Source organism: Astatotilapia calliptera, chromosome 19 (genome assembly GCF_964374335.1).
Source record: "Astatotilapia calliptera chromosome 19, fAstCal68.1, whole genome shotgun sequence".
In the NCBI taxonomy this organism is placed as follows: Eukaryota; Metazoa; Chordata; class Actinopteri; order Cichliformes; family Cichlidae; genus Astatotilapia; species Astatotilapia calliptera.
In genome coordinates, this window is record NC_137440.1 from 19,657,075 (window position 1) to 19,672,513 (window position 15,439).

At 42.0% G+C, this 15,439-nt stretch overlaps 1 protein-coding gene across 6 annotated transcripts in view; it reads right to left on the reverse strand.

Moving 5' to 3' along the window:
* numb (NUMB endocytic adaptor protein) overlaps nt 1-15,439 on the reverse strand; it is a 43,394-nt gene that overhangs the window by 2,639 nt on the left and 25,316 nt on the right. For 2 of the 6 annotated variants that reach the window (XM_026151233.2, XM_026151229.2), the window contains exons 2-9: nt 13,295-13,431; nt 8,861-8,935; nt 4,085-4,117; nt 3,240-3,314; nt 1,924-2,064; nt 1,513-1,717; nt 403-702; nt 142-285 (exon numbers count right to left, since the gene is read on the reverse strand). In XM_026151233.2, the coding sequence (XP_026007018.2) occupies nt 142-285; nt 403-702; nt 1,513-1,717; nt 1,924-2,064; nt 3,240-3,314; nt 4,085-4,117; nt 8,861-8,935; nt 13,295-13,420 (1,099 nt within the window). In that variant the 5' untranslated portion in view covers nt 13,421-13,431. The remainder of the gene's footprint in view (nt 1-141; nt 286-402; nt 703-1,512; nt 1,718-1,923; nt 2,065-3,239; nt 3,315-4,084; nt 4,118-8,860; nt 8,936-13,294; nt 13,432-15,439) is intronic. The other 4 variants (XM_026151234.2, XM_026151231.2, XM_026151230.2 and 1 more) reach the window with 3 other exon arrangements.

Below are 15,439 nucleotides of genomic sequence, written 5' to 3' on the forward strand. Positions count from 1 at the left end.
AAATATAACCTTTTACCAGTAAACAGCAAAGTTATTTCTCTACTACTTTTTTTATTTTATTTATTTATTTATTTAAATGCAGATTCATTCAGATCTTCTCACAGTACACACAGCTGATCGGAAAGTTTTACAGGTTTTTACCCGGTGCTACAGGAGACTGTGGGGATGAAGCCGGTTTAGGCATCGGCGCTGAAGAGAAGGGATCCTCTGGCGGTCCACTGAAGGCCGTGGCGATCTGAGTACACAGTGAACTGATGCTGTCACCTTCTCCTTCTAACTCAAGGACTGGAGGAGGTGCACATTAGAAAAGAGGTAAAGGTCAGCATAAGCTTATATGCTATAAGAACATGGTAGAAGTATTTTATTGTGCATATTTGCAAGGGCAGTAACAGTTGGACTCACCTGTGTTTTTCATGGGGAAGTCAGATTTGCGCTGCATAGTGGAGGGCAGGTCATTCATGCGCAGTGACTGCTGTCGTTTGAAGGGAGATGTCTTCTGACTAAGTGCCGGGAAGCCTCTGAAGGAGCTCTGCCTGTGGAGAATCTCAACTGGTGCGTGTCTGCGGGGTATCGCCTGAGGTCCCAGCATGGGCACTGAAAGAGGCGGGGACGATGAGGGGGACGGTGAACCGCCCGTCTGGTGGACTGACGAGTTTGTCACACTTGCTGCAGAGTTCCCAGCAACCTTCACTTCTGTCTCTGCTGTAAGAGATGCGCAACATTTAGACAACAGGCCTCTGCAGTGGTAAGAAATCACAAACAAATTAAAGCTTGTGACATGTGCCGATTTAATCAGTCATGCTTTTTAATCATATCTACATCTGTAATTCACTGTGCAACACTACACCCCCTCACAGAGAATGGCAGGTGTAGGGGTCTGAGAACATCTTAGAATAGAATAGAAAAGCCTTTTATTGTCATTGTACATCAAATGTAAATGTAATAAAAATGTACATAGTAGGACAGCAAGAATAAATAACATACAAGAGGAATATATGCAACAAGGGAAAGGCACAAAAGAGCTTGAAAGTAGAATATAGAGTCAGTGATGAAGGTTACTAAGACCATGGCTCAGATTGCTGGTTGGGTGGGCAGGGGTGGTGGGCGGGGAGGGGAGGGGGGGAATAGTTGCCTATCCTTCCATCTTCTTTTGATGTTTTCTTTTTTTTTGGGTGCTTTACAGCGACCTTCTGAGTCAAATTACAAATCTGAGACTGGTGCGAGGGGGAAACTTTCAAATGAATGGTTATATATTAGCTATTGTACATTTAAGGCATTTTAAGGAGCCGCTAATCTGCTGCCATGGCTTTGTAAAAGAAAGAGGTTATGTAAAGCAGCATCAAACTACTATATGCTGATTCGAGCTGTGCTGGTTTATCATACATCTCATTTAAAATATAATCATAAACTTTTAAAAAGTCAATAAACTATTAAACCTTTTTTTAAATTGTGTGGAAGACAAACCGGTCGATCTAATCCTGAGGACGGGGAAAAACACAACTAGATACAGACCTTTTTTAGCATCTTGTAGCTGCCTCATGACTTCTTCCCGCTCTGCTGCTTCTGTTGCTGTAGTAACACGAAAGGAGCCCTCGCGGGTGAAAGTGGTTCGGTTAGTGTCAAAGGTTGCCGTGACCCCACACTCCTTTTCCCGTTTCTGTTTTCGTTCCAGGCAAGCAGCGAACGCACAACCCACAGCGTGACTGAGACGCTCTCCCTGAGAGAAACAATTCAAAAAGCACACTGAAGTGCGTGATATCAAAACGGCCATCTAACCTAAGTGATTCAGGGATATGACGGTCTTTTAAAAAAAAAAAAGGTTAATCGTACACCTCTGAATATGAACTCCAACATTTTTAATGTTCACTGTCAGTGATTATGAATCAGGAAAATAGAACTGCAGTTACAAAAAGGAGTCCCTACTGAGTCTTTAATGGCCATAAAACAATGGCAGATCCAGCGTCGTGTGGTGCCATCCCTGCAGATGTAAGAGAATGCCCGCTCAAAATTCCTGTCTGGAGCGCAGAATGACACCTTCTCTATTGTCTGGTCCAGAATCAGGTCCTGCAAAAAACACACACAACCTTATTATTTTTTGATGCCGTGATTTTATTGCTCAAAGGAGGTTTTCTGATCATCAAGATTCTCTCAGCCACTCCAAATTTTCCAAAACTGGAGTGTCTGTAGCTCAGGGGGTAGAGCAGGTCATCTAATAATCGGAAGGTTAGTGGTTTGATAAATGGCTGCTCTAGTCTGCATGCAAGGTGCTTTGTATTTAATATTGTTGCTGCTTTGGTGCTATATAAATAAACACCTGTAGTTAAGACACTCTGTTACCATTTGAAAACATGGGCTGAAAATGTTCACAGTAAATAATAACTGAATGAAAACGAGCCCAAAAAGATGGAACTAATTACATCCAGCTTCAGAAGGATGCTTGGAAGGAAGCTTGCCACAGTTAATACATTAATTCTAATAAAGCATAATCTAGACAAATGGCAATACAATTATAGAAAAGACAAGATCAACAGGGGTAGTACAGTACATGCAGAACTTCTTAGCAGTACTTTCTCACAAATTAGTTATTTTCCACAAAAGGAAATGTTCTACTCCTTCATTATTTCTCATTTAAAATATTTAAAAACCAGCTTGGTAGCATTCTTTAACAATTATCCCCAAGAAGTAAATTGTTAGCTAGAAAAATGTTATGAAAACCAAAATTAGTCAAGTTACATGCAGTGCATAGTTAACTCACCTAACACATGCATGGTGCATTTAACTTAAACTTATCTTAAACTACATTCTGTGCTCACCTGCATGAAATTGCTAGCAAAGGGTTTATTAGTAATCAATGGCACAAAGAAAAATAGATGGGAAAAATGTATTTTCTTTTCCATGTTATAATCTCCACACAAACCACAAAAGACCATCAGCACTGGCAGTCTGAGGCTGTTGTCTGGCAACAAACTGATGCATGCAGTACCAGTTACTTCCAGCAGGTGTCAGTGGAACCTGTAATATGACCCTGTTTACCTGAATCTTATCTACAGGTGCACTAAGTACATATTTCCAGTGATCTGCCTTTTGGAGGTCACTAGGCTACAATTGTAGTAGCTTATCTTATTCACTGCTGAAGCTCAGCAGCTTCCACCTTTACAGCTGCTAAAGCTACTCGTAATTCCTCCGACTGTTCTTTCCTTTTGATCAAGGTGCGACAGGCGACCGGAGGGACTCATTACCTTTGTTTTGTCGTCTACAACACGAAGACCATCTGCCGACACCCACAACACAGCTCGCACAGGCTTCTTCCCAGCCTGGAAAACACACGACAGGGATGGAATAAGTTAAGAAACAAGGAAACTTTTTCAATCTTTCCACATGCCTCAAGATTACTTCCCTTTGTGTTATTCCTTGGAACCTTCTCATAGAGGGGTAAGGAAGAAAAAAATATATATATATCAGTCAACACACACACACACACACACACACACACACACACACACACACACACACACACACCTGTAAATACATAGAAACCAGCAGGTAAAAAGACAAAAGAGAAGACAAGTCAGGAGTTGTTGCTTTTTTTTTTTCTTTTTTTTTGGAGGGGGGGGGGGGGGGGGGGGGTGTCACACCGTAGGACCCAAATTTAAAGCAAAGAAGTCGATATGAGATTTTTGTGCCCTGATGCATTCGACAGTGAACCCCATTGGTTAGAACAACAACAATAAACAAGGAAATGTTCATTCACAAAAAAACTGTTCATTGTTCTATTCTTGGTTCAAGGAAGAAGAGCTGAAGGGAGAGAGTCACGCATGTTAATACCACACACACACAAACACACAACAGAAAAGTGCCCTGCCCCAGCCTAAACCGCCCCACCTGCTCACAGCCACATGCATCATTACGTTTGTCTCTCCCCAGACAGATTCCCCCTGTATTATGAACGCGTGTGTTTGTGTGTTTTCTTCCAGCCTTCAGATGTGATCAAAGGGTGAAGTGTGAGAGGAAGAAAAATAATAATAATAATGATGATGCTAATAATAAAGAGAAACACACTCAGACACACAAAGCAATAACTTACTTTTGAAAAGAATCCTTTGAAGAATTTCCTGTCCTGGAAGTGGATATGGTAAAAAGGGGAGGGTGGGTGAGAAGGGCGGAGGAGGTGGAAGGAGGAACAAGGCATGAAAATGTTACCTAGGAAGTCTAAAAATTGTCGGGAGCCGAAAGTAAAGGATTGGATTTGGTTTATTTTTGGTGAAGCTGGGTTATGTGTGAGAGTGAGTGGGTGAGGGAATGGATCAAGTAGCTCCATGTGATTCCACAATGAGAGAGATGTTTCGATGATGTGTTTGATGATTACTGTTAGTAACACCACAATGGAAGCAAGAATACCCCTGAAAGCAAGACCTCCACAGGCAGAAAAACCACCCAGGAAAACGTACAGAGCCGTCTGAACAGAGGTGATAAAGATGGCAGATCATTAGGTTTCTGTCTGTGGACGTGAAATTCCTGAATCCCTTTTCGTTCTTTTTCCCTCTGATTCCCGGATCGAGACACTTTGCATTGTTGTTCAGCAGACAGAAACAAATTCCCACTGACAGCAGTTTGACCTCTGAGTCAAACCTGTGACTGTTCAATGGTCAGTCTGAGTCTGGAGTCATGTTTAGGCTTCCACAACCACATCAAAAAAACCAAACCAGACCTGGCCTAGTCTTAGCCACCCCACCCTCCCTCTTCTTTCACCCACTCCCCAAGAGTTCCTCGCCTCCCCGTAAGCTCTGAAAAGGAGTACCACTCCGCTCCTGTTACACAGCCATGGTGGAGACGGCACTCCAAGCGCCATGTTAATGCATGATTTAACATGTTAACCAGAACTGGAGATTCATTTGGAATGAGCTAAGCGATTGTTAGGGTATGTGTGTGTGTGAGCGTGTTTACATTTATGTTTGAGAGAACCACACAGACATGCTGATGATAGCAAAGCCTGCAAAGTTAGTATTAGTATGCTATGGTTAGGGGGAAAAAATCTCTAAAGGGTTAAGAGGAATGTGGAGGGAGGAGGATTTCGAGGCATTTCTCTGCATTAAAAACCTGCTTAAAAAGACAAAAAAAAAGCACCAACAAAAAGGTAACACAACATTCAAGTATTCAATGTGTGAAGTGAGATGGAACTAAAGTGAATCGGAGGAGTTTTGCGAGCAGAAAGGGTAGTTTTTAAATAGATGAAGGTGATTCCAACAAGACAAAAAATAAAAACAAAGCTGTGTAGCCAACATGATCGCTGTAGATAAAAAATAATAATACGTTGAACATTGAGTATTTTAACTACTGCCTACAGTTACAACCTTTCATTGTCACACCCAACTGGTGGTTTAAAGTCATTTTGCCCTCAAAACAACGGTAGCCACCAACAGGATGTGTAACAACGTATTGCACAGCTTGTGCAACATCGGTCAAGCTGCTGCTTTCTGCAACAGCTCACACCTTACAATATTTGTCACAAGGATGAAAGAAATCTCTAATGCAAGACAGCATGCTCTTAATCCTGGACAGTGGATTATTATTGATGATATGTGGCTTATTTACTTATTTTTTCCTTCATGAGATCAGGTTTGTGGTTTAAAAAAAAAAATTAAAAAAAAAATGGCACCGAGACCAGAATATTAATAGTGGGGGAGGCTAGCACAGGAAGTACTTTAAAAGTTTGCATCACAGAAAGCACATATTTTAATTGTTTTAGGTCCACCGTCAATGATACATCCTCAGGCTACTGGGCGTTCATGCCCAAATGCAACTAGGTCTTCTAAATGTGTCAGCAGTTCCTCGTGGAGTGCCTCACCCAGTCTGCACAGAGGTAACACGCCAACGCACTATCATCTCCTGAGTAACAGCAAAAACATTCACACATTCACTCAGAATACACTTCAAATCCCCAGGCTGCTGGCCAACAACGACAGGAAGTGATGTCACGATGACAGGAACAAAAAAAAAAAAAAAAAAGGCAGCGTGGAGGTTGATGGTGGTGCAGTGCAGCTTTCTTCTCCACTCGCCTCTGCCCCACCTCCTCCCATGTGAGTCACGGGTCAAAAAGCTGTGAGAAAACTCTTATTATCGTCCCAAAGGCTGCTGGGAATGCAGCGGCGTCGCCTCAGAGCTGTGGCTGTCACACTTGCAATCACACACACCGGCTGAAAGGCTGGACCACCAACATACACCCTCAAGCACAGTGCACATTCAAGGGCATCTAAACACATTTCTTTCTCTGCAGTTATTTCTCACGGCACATCAGCTTGTTGTCATTGGTTTTTGTCCGTTTCAAGACTTTGTGCCGATGTTGGCTGACTGTATAGGTAACGTGGCTGCAGTTAGCTGACTTTCAGAAAACAGCCTCCCCTCATCGACCAGGAGCAGATATTAAGTGCCTACAGGTGTGGAGCCTGGTTTCTGACCAATTTAGTTATTAGTTTCTGGAAATAGAGCAATATTAACTCGCATGTCTCTCCAATGGTAGGGACTGTATTTGTTGCCTGGCAACAGTCTGCTTATTAAAGCATCAGTGAGGATGAACTTGGATGTATCAGGGCCTCGCTAATTGTATTTTTGTTTAAAGGGTCGCCCTGGTCTCCTCTGACAACCTTAACTTTGACGTGGATCATTGGCATCAGGGGGCTGCTCTCTGCAAGGCTGTTTACGCAGACTTGTCCTGGCATCATGGGCTGCGTTTCAAACCATCCATTAAGAACCTTTCACTCCAACCTCATTTTCTCAGCAAAATGCACACTTCGTATGCTGCATCACGGGGTCACAGTACGGCAGGCTACAAACACTACAAACCTACTCTCATCTACTGACTGAAATGGAAGAAGAATGATGGAAATGAGGGGCAGACTGACACAGTACAGCAAGACTCATTTCTGTTTGCTGCTCCACTGCTTTGAGCTCCAGTGATGAATGTTAATGCCAGAATAATAATCCTCCTGCATTATGAATTTTTTAACTGTGAAGACTTAGTATCACTATGTAAAATCTATGGGACAACCCTAAGGAACACAACAACAATGTGCACCTCAAGACGGCGGCACTACAATGAGGAAGAGGGGAAACAGATCTGCATCCCTGCCACTGGGAAGGACAGGCACTATGTTGGAACACATTAGCAGTTCTCAAGCCAGTGGCAGATTGTTTTCCGGCATTTCCTGTAAGACAAGCCATTCAGGGCACAGGTAAAGTGCCACATCTAGGCCAGAGCTCAACATTTAGCAAGAATATAATGGCAGCAGTTAAACTACAAACAAACGTTTTGGTTTTTCTAAACACTCCCAAAATATAGTTTTGCAAATACATAGTTTTGAGAGTGTTGGTGTAAAATACCGATCCTGCAGATCAATGAAGCCGTGCATCTGGCCATTTACACATAAGGCTTTTGGCCAGTGAGGAAAGCGAGGGCGAGCAGCAGCGGAGGAGACAGGGGAGGAAATGTCATTAGGCTGAGGAGGGTCAGACAGTCGCAGCCTGCAGGAGGACGGGAGGCAGAAACACCCGCCTCTCCTCTTGAGTTGGCTCCATTTTGTCGGCCTTGTTAAAACGACTGTAACTCAATAAGAGCTCGCGGCCTCGGGCTCCGTGTTAACCACGTGACCTCATCAAGCACCAGTGTGTGCACGACACTGATGTGTGTTGTATCTGCAGTCGACCTTTGTGCATTTTCTGTACACTAAGAGAACAAGTGTGCTGCAGGGCATGCAGCATGTCTGTCTGCTCTGCCTCTGGGTGCACTTCGCCCTGTGTGCGTACACATTATCCCACTATGAGCTCCATCTCAGTGTGCATGCTGTGCAGCGAATGTCGACAGCTGCATCCAAATATAAGCAAATGTGTGCTCACGTATGTTTCATGTCAAACATTTTCCTCCACAAGTAGCGTGTAGAATGTCTGTTGTGTTTTCTAAAAATATAACAAAGTGTCAGTATGCAAAAGTGAGAAGAAAGGCCCTTACATATAACTGTAAGACTGCGTGTGAGTGCACATTCTCTTATTTGTCTTGCATTTCAACTAGCATGTTTTTCTGTATAATCATTTTAAGAAAGGGTTCTCACAGCTCAAGCAGTCTTCAGTAGTTTGTTGAGCTCGACTAAGAGCCGCTTTTTCACAATAGTGAGAAGAAGAGGCATTGATAACAAGTGAAACAGGGTGTGAATTCTCAATTATTCTGAGTCACCTCAAACTGAAACCAAAAGCTGTCAGCAGACACGTCGAGCGGGAGATTCATTACCATTGCTGGCAAAGGAATCAAATTTACGTCTGCGCATGACGTCATCTCGATCATACAGAGGCTGACTGTAGCAGCAGACCTGCCGACTCAGGTTTGGCCCCAACTACAGAGAATCAGCCTCTTTTGCACCGAAGAGTTTATGACCTGGGTGGGGCCTTGGCAAACAACTGACAACGTGGAAAAGCAATAGCGCCATTGCTTTCCCCGTCCTTCCCCTCCTCCTGCTCCTCAAACTGGAATTTGTTCCTTTTTGCGCAACTCCGCCGGAATCTGCTCCAGCAGGAAGTACATGCTGACCTGCTCTGGCTGAGAGTGTGCAGAGAGAGCCAGACAGGAGAACAATCGACACACTTGGGCCTCTATGTACTAGAAAGCTAAGTAGGAATAAGCAATGATAAAACTCTTGGAAGGAGAGTAATGATAGCTAAAGGAGGGCTACCTTAGAAATAGTTTTTAGGAAAAGTCAGTAGGATGTTGGGGAAATAGAAAAGTAATGGAGGAAAAGGTGAAAGAAAGAAGATACAAGTAGGAAATAGCAGCCTCATTCCTGGAAGTACAGAAGATATTTCTAGTGAAACCTACCGTCTTCAACCGTTTTACTGCATCTTCACAGATGTGCATGCCTCTGGATTCATCCACCTCCACATGTCCCAGGTACTGCAGGGCACAGAGAAGTAGATGGACAGGAAAAAAAAAGGAAAGAATGAGTAATGCTGTGACAAACCTTTCCTGTGGCCATCTCTGCTGACGTTTAACTAAGGCTACAATAATAAACTTTAGAATGAGATTAGGTATTTAAATGAGCTCAGATTGTCTAATATCCCCTGGTACCCGAACGCTGGTGATTTATACACCTAATTAAATTCCGTTTTGAGGTCAATTGCAGTCAATAGCTCCATAGCTGATCTCTAATTTTGTCCATGGAGAAAATGATAACCCGTTCATGAGAAATGTATATGGGCAAGTGTGTAGACTGTAGTGTGTGATCCTGTAAGGGGACACGAGGAAGATCAAAGAAGCACGCAAAGAGGCAAAAACAAACTGCCCCTTCCGATCTCTTTGTGAGCTGACGGAAACAACGTAGGCTGTATATTTTATCTTTTGAGCTTCACCACCTTCCAGTAATGGCTGGCTCATCGCAACTCTAGTTAAGACTATAGCAGGTTCCAGGTTGTTCCAGGTTATTATGCAATAACTTGGCAGATGCTCCTACAGTATATTACTCCAAGGCTTCCCACAGTATATTGTTGCTGGAGCAGGCTGCTTCACATGACTCAAAACTGCCTGTACTGACACTTCAAGTATAAAGTAAAGAATAACTTTGAAGTGCGAGCAGTGCATTTCAGCTTGTGGCCTTCAGCAGGGTCATCTTCATCCTATCCTGTGGCTTGTGAGTGCAAACATCCTGGTTTTACTGTGAAGTTGCTGATAAAGCTGTAGCGGTGACCTTTTCGGACAATTTTCCTTCTCGCTGTACTTTGGAAGTAAATAAAAGGTCTCCAGTTATGTTAGACAAAGTCAGTACGCCTTTTAAATCACACAGAATTACAGTTCATGGGGAAGAGTCATTACCCCATATATGCCAAACATTTATTGAGACTAAGCTACGGTAATTAGAGACGAGATATGTCAGGGTTAGTCAGATTCAGCACTGGAAGCTGCACTAAATGATCATCCACATTATACGTTCCGTCCAATCACCAATTTCTCGGGGGAAACCCTGTGCTCCTGACTATGGAAATACTCGCCAGGAGTGAAAACCTTACGTGAGTAGGCTGAGCTCCAACTGAATGAACAGAAAAGGCTGCCGCTTCCTGCCCGACCCTTCCCGCCCCTTTCAGACCTGAAGCAAGATCACGCCCTGCTGTGTGTCACTCCAGAGGAGTCACAACCTTGACTACTCCAGAAGCCATTGTGCATGCTGAGCTGGAGAGGAAGTCCTTACCCTTTCCTTATAGATACACATGCTGACCCACGCCTTTCACCCCCACCCTCTGGCCCTGCTATATTGAGCGTGTGACGCAACTGCTGTGAGTCATACTGTCGCCGTTTTGGAATACACATGCACGTAAACACACATCGATGCATGCAAACGTGCAAGGTGTTAAGGACAATAGTGATGCGAGGAGGCAGCTGTGGACAATGAAAGCAGCGGGGCTACTAATCGGGGATCATCCAGAAGGATGTGGCAGAGGTGAGATGAATAAATGCAGGGGAGACTTGAAGTGTCACAACAGATTCTTCATTATGGCGTCTTACTCTGCTCCATTAGTAAATAGCTGCCAGCAACAATCTGGGGGCTGAAACATTCACATGTAACAGAAGAAGAACTCCACCAAATAAATGGAAAATAATAGAATTTGAGGAGATTTCTGCACATGTGCAATTTGGTTCTGAAATTCAGATTTGTGTGTGGGTCCCTTCCAGGATTAGAATCACTTGACAACTATCCTACGGTGGGCTACGATTAGATGAAGCTAAATAAAACAAACTTCAAATTTTTCCAGCAGTAAAAGGCCAACAGAGCAACCATAAACAAGTACTAGGGCTGCTTGATAATTGCAACAATCATAAACGTGTCTATTGCTGGTCAGTAATTATATCTATTAACATGGTTATTCATTAACTTAAATGCATTGAATTATTAAACTGTGGGATGGTTTCACTGAACTTTATAGCTAGGTCAAATTAAAAATGTAAGAAAAAGGGAGAGTTTTAAGGTTTATCTGGTTAGGATTTGAGGTATTTTTGCCAATTTCCAGTCATCAGAAATAAGAGCAGCCCTTTGGGCAGGCAGTACTGTAGCTACAGGGAGAGAAATGTACAGCTGACACTCCCAACCAACACCTCTGTCTTACACTACAGAAAGCAGCACCTACAGGTCCCCGTCAATAATTCTTCCACAGTTTTGCCCATTGAAAAATTCAGAGAAATTTACTACTTCTAGATAGATTTTGGTTCAACAAAAGGTTCACTTTTGTTTGATTTTTGGTTCAAACTGATCTAAACTATGAAGGAATTTACAATTTTAGGGGCATGTGAAAGACCCGCCACTATAAAAGAAAGGAGTGTATATCCTCTGGATGTGACCTGGGAATTAATTCCGAGAACTTGCTATAAATCAGTGTCAAGTGACAGTGCAAAACAAAATTCAGTCCAATTCCATAAGCAGCCTCACAAACGTCTCCGCTGGTAAACAGCACACACAAGCAACTGAATCTAATCTTGCATCTGCCACCAGCCTTCAGCAGTCATAAGGCTGATATTTCCATATGAAAAACCAAGTCTACATGTTTATGCCTTTCACCATCACCTTGAATTATAATAGACATATTTAACATTAAAACAATTTGCTTATACATAAAAAAAATGTACAAGCACTACGTAACAGGCCCTGATAATGACAATTAAACTCATAATCTTCTTGCCAAAGGCACTACAGAATGGGTGGGTATTCTTCTTCTCCTTCCCTGCATGTCCTGTCCTACCATGTATTTATTACTCTGTATTGTAGCAGTCTGTTATAATTTCACCACAACTATTCACACACAGACAAACATTCATGCAGAACGGGGCTCCTCTAAGGCACCTAGAGCAGGAGACAGGGAGCAGCAGGAGGGGGAGGAGGGATACAGATGAGTAGCATGGTAGGTTGCACCATTGCGATGAAAGCCAGTGTAAAGGTGGAAAGAAAAATACTGGTGGAGTAGTGTGCGTTTGGCTGCAGAGATAACATAAGGACAGTCAGGTTTTTTCCCCCCCATTTACCTAAAGTATCTGGCTTCTAAGTCAGTGGCTACTTTTACACCTTCACTGTGGTAATTATGGCTAATTATTACTTTTCAAACAGATACAAACGTTTTGTAAATGTCACAAACCTTTTTCTGTGTTTCTAAGTCAAGAAAATACTATCAAAAGTTAAAATATTCTATTATTTTATTATACCAAATAACACAGCTAATACTCCTTAGCCTTGCTGAGCTAAGAAAAACATTATATTAACAAAATCCAACTTACTTTGCACAACAGAATGAAACTGACGTGCGGTTGTCAACAAAGGGATAAATGCCTATTAAAGAATTTGCCATATGTTGGTAATCCATGATTAAAATATCTCTTAAAATATGAACTAAGGGTTAGGGCCATAGCAACAAAATCAAAAATTATGTGCTCATAAGACCTACATTTCTTATATAAGCATATAAAAGATTAAATACAATTAGCGTGAAGGGTTTTCTGCTCATCTTGTTGGAGAAAATTAGGATCTCAATATTCTATTCTGGACTTCGTGAAAGCATCTGGACAAGCAATTCTTTTTAAAATGAAGACCGTTTATGCAATTCCAAGAGCAAATTGCTCAATATTGCTCAATAAAAACTACATAAAGGGAGCACATAGGCGACATCAAATTAAAGCTTGTACACTTGCTTATGCACAATTTACATCCACTGAACAGCCGCCAAGCTTAGAAATTCTGAGGTAAACGTTCCCTTTCATGACTCTGAAGTCTTCAGTTCCCTTTTATCCCGAGTAAGAGGAGGATTTGAGCCCATGTGATGGGAGGAAGTGTACCGTCACACTTCTGTTTGCAAAAGTAGGAGGGTTTTGTTGCCAAAATAAGGTGAGATCGCCACTTCATCAACTGCTGCACAGCAGGGCTGACTGCCATTTCACCATGTCCCCGACTTATCTTGCCAGTAATGAAACATTTCTTTCAATTCCACATATTTTTACTGGGGATTCAAGGGGTTCTGATACTCCTAAAACACAAAGTAATTGTGCACACACATCCCACAGGTTTGTTAGACTACAGCAGATAATCCCGCAACCTAGATAAAAACTGTGCTCAAACTCTCTGAATGGTTATGATTAATCACAAGCCGTGTCCTTGGGGAGGAAGGTGGTATGAAGAAGTTTCGCAAAGGTAAGAATGCATCAAAGTGAGGTCAGCCCTGCACTCCGTTTCTGTGTCTGAAGTGGGGTGTACGCAGGTGTGTGTGTGTGAGGGAGAGTCACCTTGACTGCAAAGCTGCATTTGCCGGTGCGGACTGCCTCTTCGTCTGTCTGCCACTGGTGCGGCCGACTCGACTCCGGCACGTAAACGTCTTTCTTCCGGCGGAAGCTCTGCCGTAGCTTATTCATCGCTGAGCTCCCTGTAATTGGAGAGACATTTTTAATAATCTTACAGTGAAAACTGAGCTGTCAGCAGCAGCAGTGAAATAAAGAAGGTGCAGCACTAAAAAGCTGGAGATTCATCTAACTCAGGTTAAGCTTAGTGTTTTTCTACAGTGAAATTATAGATAATGGTCCAAAAAGCAGGCGATCACGCAAACCCACAGCAGCAGAATAACACTTTCAGCAGTCTTGTTTTGATGCCTGTAAATAGGAATCCTTTAAACTCTGACATCAGTGCAAAACACAGTAAGCTGCTGTGTCTCTGACTCACCAGGAGAAACAAAAGAGGCTGAGACTTTGCAGTGTTGGGAGTCAAGGCAGTGAAAATAAAAGGGAGCAGTGTTCCTTTTATTCAGAGCCTTTTTTTTTTTTTACCACAATTTAACAGACAGTGTTTGCACATTTTTAATTTAGATGGTCTGACATTTTCCATTAATATCTCAAACACTGCACTGAGGCCTCTCTGGGGGGAATTTAGTAAAACAAATCTTTTCAACCTCTAGATCACTTTGAATTACACTGCAATGTAATATTTTACAAAGCTAAAGTTTGCTAGAACATGGCTTTATTGCCACCCTGTACTTATTAACGTAAACTGAGCAAAAATAGATGTAACACGGTGGTCAGGTGATCATTCAGGCAGAAAACAAACTCAAGTCCCCAGTAAAGGTCAGAAGTAAACTTATTACCAGGTCAGGTATAAATAGTCTTGAAATAAAACATTTGCCAGTTAATCAGCAAAAAACGTCACATTACATTAAGTTCTGCAGTAATCTGTATAATAAGTAAAAGAGTAGTGTTTAACACATTGTATACACATGAAGACAAATGTACTAGCCCACCTATGAAATACAAAGTTATTGTCAATTGTTTTTAACAGAGCTTTAGAGTTTTAAAAACAATAAATTACTTCTATTCCATTTCTTTTATTTCAGAAAAACAAACGTTACCAGGGTCAATATCATTAGCCCCCTGAAAAAAATGACTTTTTTATGAATCACAGCAGAAACCGCTGCTGTGTAATGATGTGGTATAACTTTTTTATGCTTAAAGCTTGTAATATCAAGTTAAAACTTAGGGTTATCTTTCAATTTACACAAATGCAATTTGAAAAATCGTCATGGCAAAAAAAGAAAAAAGAAAAGAAAAGAAAGAAAGAAAAAAAGAAATCAGTTTAGACTTCAGAAAAAGAATTCATGCTCACAAAGCAGGAGATGGAAAGTTCAGGTTTTGAGACTACTTTGTATATATAATTTGTATCACCAAGAAATTGAAATAGAGCCACATAGTACATAACAAGCCCAGCAGAGGTAGGAAGAGAAAGATTTGAAAGACTCTATAGACCCCAGAACAACTGCCAAGACATGAGTGAAAAGCAAGTCAAGAACTGTAGCTTCAAAGGAGGCTGTCACTAGAACCCTACACAGGAATGAACTCAGAGGTTACAGACCAAGAAAAACTCTGCAGAACAGACGCCTTCAAGCCAGACTGAAGTACACCGAGGAGAACCTTGAGAAAGATTATGCATATTGAAAGAGCATCCTTTGATCAGAGGAGACAAAACTAGAGCTCTGTTGTCATGGAGACGCTCTTTATGTTTGGACAGAGAAGTGAGAGGCGTACAACCTAAAAAACACCGTCCCCCACAGTGAAACACGGTGGTGGGAGTCTAATGCTGTGGGGATGCTTCGGTCCGTCTGGAATCTCATCAAGGTGGAAAGAATCATGAAGGAAGATGGATATGCAACACGTTCTCCAAAGCATAACATATTACGTTATGTGACAAGTCGTTGGTATGTTATGCTTTCGGCCACCAAAAGGAAGGAAACATGAGAACCATTTGGACTCAATTCGCACATGTACATTTATTTTACTTTAATCGCTTTAGAAAACACTATCGAACACCATTAAGGTTGTCGGTAAGGTTAAGGATTAGGTTACGGTTAGGATTAAAGTTAGGGGTATGGCTGGAATACACAACTGGAA